This window comes from Raphanus sativus, chromosome 2, assembly GCF_000801105.2.
Source record: "Raphanus sativus cultivar WK10039 chromosome 2, ASM80110v3, whole genome shotgun sequence".
Taxonomy (NCBI): domain Eukaryota; kingdom Viridiplantae; phylum Streptophyta; class Magnoliopsida; order Brassicales; family Brassicaceae; genus Raphanus; species Raphanus sativus.
The window spans coordinates 3,246,002-3,249,017 of NC_079512.1; the positions used below are offsets into that span (position 1 = coordinate 3,246,002).

Consider the following 3,016-nt stretch of genomic DNA (forward strand, 5'->3'; position numbering starts at 1 on the left):
AGTTATATAAATTAATAAGTAAATTTAAATTATATATTAGTGGTAACCAATTATTATATGCTTGTGTAAGTCTCTTGCTCGCTATATGATAGGATCATGGGAAGAAAGTTTGACAATATCTTGAGAACTGAGTGTATTTGATCTTTGATTCTTGAATAAACTTATTAGCATATGTTTCATAAGATATCATGATATTTATTTATTTTAATTAATTTGTTATTATAAATATTTATAACTAAAATATAACTATATACTCCTATAAGATAGATCACTCAAATCAATGATTTATTTTAAAGTAATAAAAAATATGACAAGTAATTTAAAATATTGAAAAATATGATAAATAAACAAAATTCTTAAAATTCTAGAAGATATGACAATAACTAAAATTATTCTCAAATAATATAATAGATCAAATATGAGATAGCAAAAAGTAAATTAACTGTGAATTTTATCAGAGCATCATAAAAACAGTTATTGCATAATCTAGAATTCATATTGATGTGTCTTTTTTTTGGACAAATCAAATGATCAATTGTCAATTTCCCGGTATATTTTTCTTCGACATGTTTTACAAGTTTTATCTTATAAATTCATATTTTTCCAACTTTACCTTTATTTTAGTTTTTATTTCCATTCATATGAAGGATATTATTTTACCAAAAAAATATAGACCGAATATTCTTCCCTTATTCCTGCGTTACCTCCTCATCTTTATGGAAACCCACCCAGAAACATCTAAAAAAGGCAAAATCAAAAACAAAAGGCTCTCATAACCGTTGGATCACTATACAAGACCAATGTTTGACTCGTAAACATCATCAAATCCAACGGTTCACGAACAAAACAAAAATGAGATTCTAATTTCGTGTTCTTCTTCCTCTTTTTATTTTAACGATTGAGGTAATATTCCATTGGCATCTCCTAGAAAATCCTTCATTGTTTTGTATAAATACCAAACCACATTTCTCTTCTCCTCCATCCACAAACCAACGAACTCAAAACATCCAATCAAATCTAAAACACATATTCTCTCGAAAAATTCTTAGACATGGCTTACAATAGCAACAACAAGAACAACATTGTCGTTGTGTTCGACTTCGACAAGACAATCATCGACGTCGATAGCGACAATTGGGTGGTTGATGGACTTGGCTTCACTGATTTGTTCAATCAACTTCTGCCTACCATGCCTTGGAACACACTCATGGTTTGTTTATTACCTCTTCTCCTCTGTTTTTTTTTTATTTATACTAAAAGAAAAAACAATTTAATTTTGTTATTTTGCAGTTTTGTTCATATAACATTCTTGAGTTTTGCATGAAACCTTAAATCAAATTAATGTATTTTTTGTTCTTGTTTGTACATAACAGGACCGTATGATGAAAGAGCTTCATGATCAAGGCAAAACCATTGAAGAGATCAAAGAAGTTCTAAAAACAATCCCTATCCATCCACGAGTCGTCCCTGCCATCAAATCTGCCCATGCTTTAGGGTAATTCACATTTTTAATCTCTCTTTTTTTTGTGATAAATAACCATTTTATTCAAATTATTATTTTCTATAAACCTTTTTTCTATAAATATGTCTAATGTTAGACAAAACCCACCGTTTCTAATCCTATATTCACGGTTCGGTTTCCAGGTGTGAGCTTAGGATAGTAAGCGACGCCAACATGTTCTTCATCGAAACCATCGTTGAGCATCTCGGGATTAGTGAATACTTCTCTGAGATCAACTCGAACCCAGGGTTCGTCGATGAGCATGACACGTTGAGAATTTCTCCTTACCATGATTTCACCAACTCATCTCATGGTTGCTCTCATCGCACGTGCCCTCCTAACATGTGCAAGGTACTTCCAACATTTATTTTATTTTCTTTTGGTCAGATATTGACCACATAGGTCAAAACATGTGGTATCTATGTCAATGATCCAATCTTGGTCGTTTTTAAATTATAAACCATACTTTTATTTTATTTTACTAAACCATATACTTTAATCATTATGTTTAAATTATTTAGGGATTGATCATTGAGAGGATTCAAGAATCACTAGCTAAAGAAGGAAAGAAGAAGATGATCTACCTTGGAGATGGAGCTGGTGATTACTGTCCAACTTTAAAACTAAAGTCTGAAGATTACGCGATGCCACGTAAGAATTTCCCGGTTTGGGATCTGATTAGTCAAAACCCGATGCTGGTTAAATCAGCTATTAGAGAATGGACCGATGGTGAAAGCTTGGAGAGGATCTTAATAGGAACCATCGAGGAGATTCTATTGGAGGAAGAGAACGAGAAGAAGATGTTGACTAATGCGGAGAATAACTGCAAGATGCAGAACATCTCTGTCGGGATTAATGTTCATCATGAGCCAATAATGCCCCGTGCTCTTCGAGTTTCTCAGTCCGGTTAATTAGATGGTTTGATATAACGGAGGAAGAGTAATATTGTCTGTGGTCTCTTTTCCTCGTCATAGTATACCAAAATATTGGACTTTATCCTAAGTAAAGATAAGATGCAACGATGAAGTTGTATGACTGTGATTTTTGTTCTTTTAACAAGTACTTGTTTGGCTGATATATATATTTTCGATTTAACGGCATACTAGATCTTGACCCGTGCGACCGCACGGGTATTAATTTTTAGTTTTAATTTTTATTTATCTATACTAAATAGTATATTTGTAATATTTGATCGTTTTATATTGACTAAGTTAGGGGTGGGTATTTGCGTATCCATTCGAATTCGGTTAAAATATATTTGGGTTTAAGATTTTCGAGTTTAAAGATTTTAGCTCTATTCGGATATTTATAAACTTTGGTTTCGATTTGATTCGGATCTTTGCGGGTTTGATAACCCGTTTAAATTATTTTTAAATTTTCAAAATTTATATATCTTTAAATATCCATAAATCAAAAAAATAACATGTAAATTTGAGTAACGTAAGCCAAAGTACCTAAAATTTAAAAATTTAAAATAGGTTTAACTTGAATATTTGGATGAAGAATAAATATATA

At 31.4% G+C, this 3,016-nt stretch overlaps 1 protein-coding gene across 1 annotated transcript; it reads left to right on the top strand.

Annotated features, from left to right (window-relative positions):
- Window positions 1-959: 959 nt before the first annotated feature.
- LOC108835487 (inorganic pyrophosphatase 1) lies at window positions 960-2,601 on the top strand. The gene is made up of 4 exons (XM_018608732.2): window positions 960-1,210; window positions 1,374-1,495; window positions 1,645-1,852; window positions 2,023-2,601. Exons 1-4 carry the CDS (start codon window positions 1,052-1,054, stop codon window positions 2,410-2,412), a joined length of 879 nt encoding a protein of 292 aa, XP_018464234.1. The 5' UTR covers window positions 960-1,051; the 3' UTR covers window positions 2,413-2,601.
- Window positions 2,602-3,016: the final 415 nt, after the last annotated feature.

Excerpts from the sequence above, each read along its gene's own strand:
- LOC108835487 (XM_018608732.2), top strand. The coding sequence starts at position 1,052 with ATGGCTTACAATAGCAACAACAAGAACAACATTGTCGTTGTGTTCGAC. Across the intron at positions 1,211-1,373 it reads TGCCTTGGAACACACTCATG|GACCGTATGATGAAAGAGCT; the intron begins GTTTGTTTATTA and ends TGTACATAACAG. Across the intron at positions 1,496-1,644 it reads AAATCTGCCCATGCTTTAGG|GTGTGAGCTTAGGATAGTAA; the intron begins GTAATTCACATT and ends TTCGGTTTCCAG.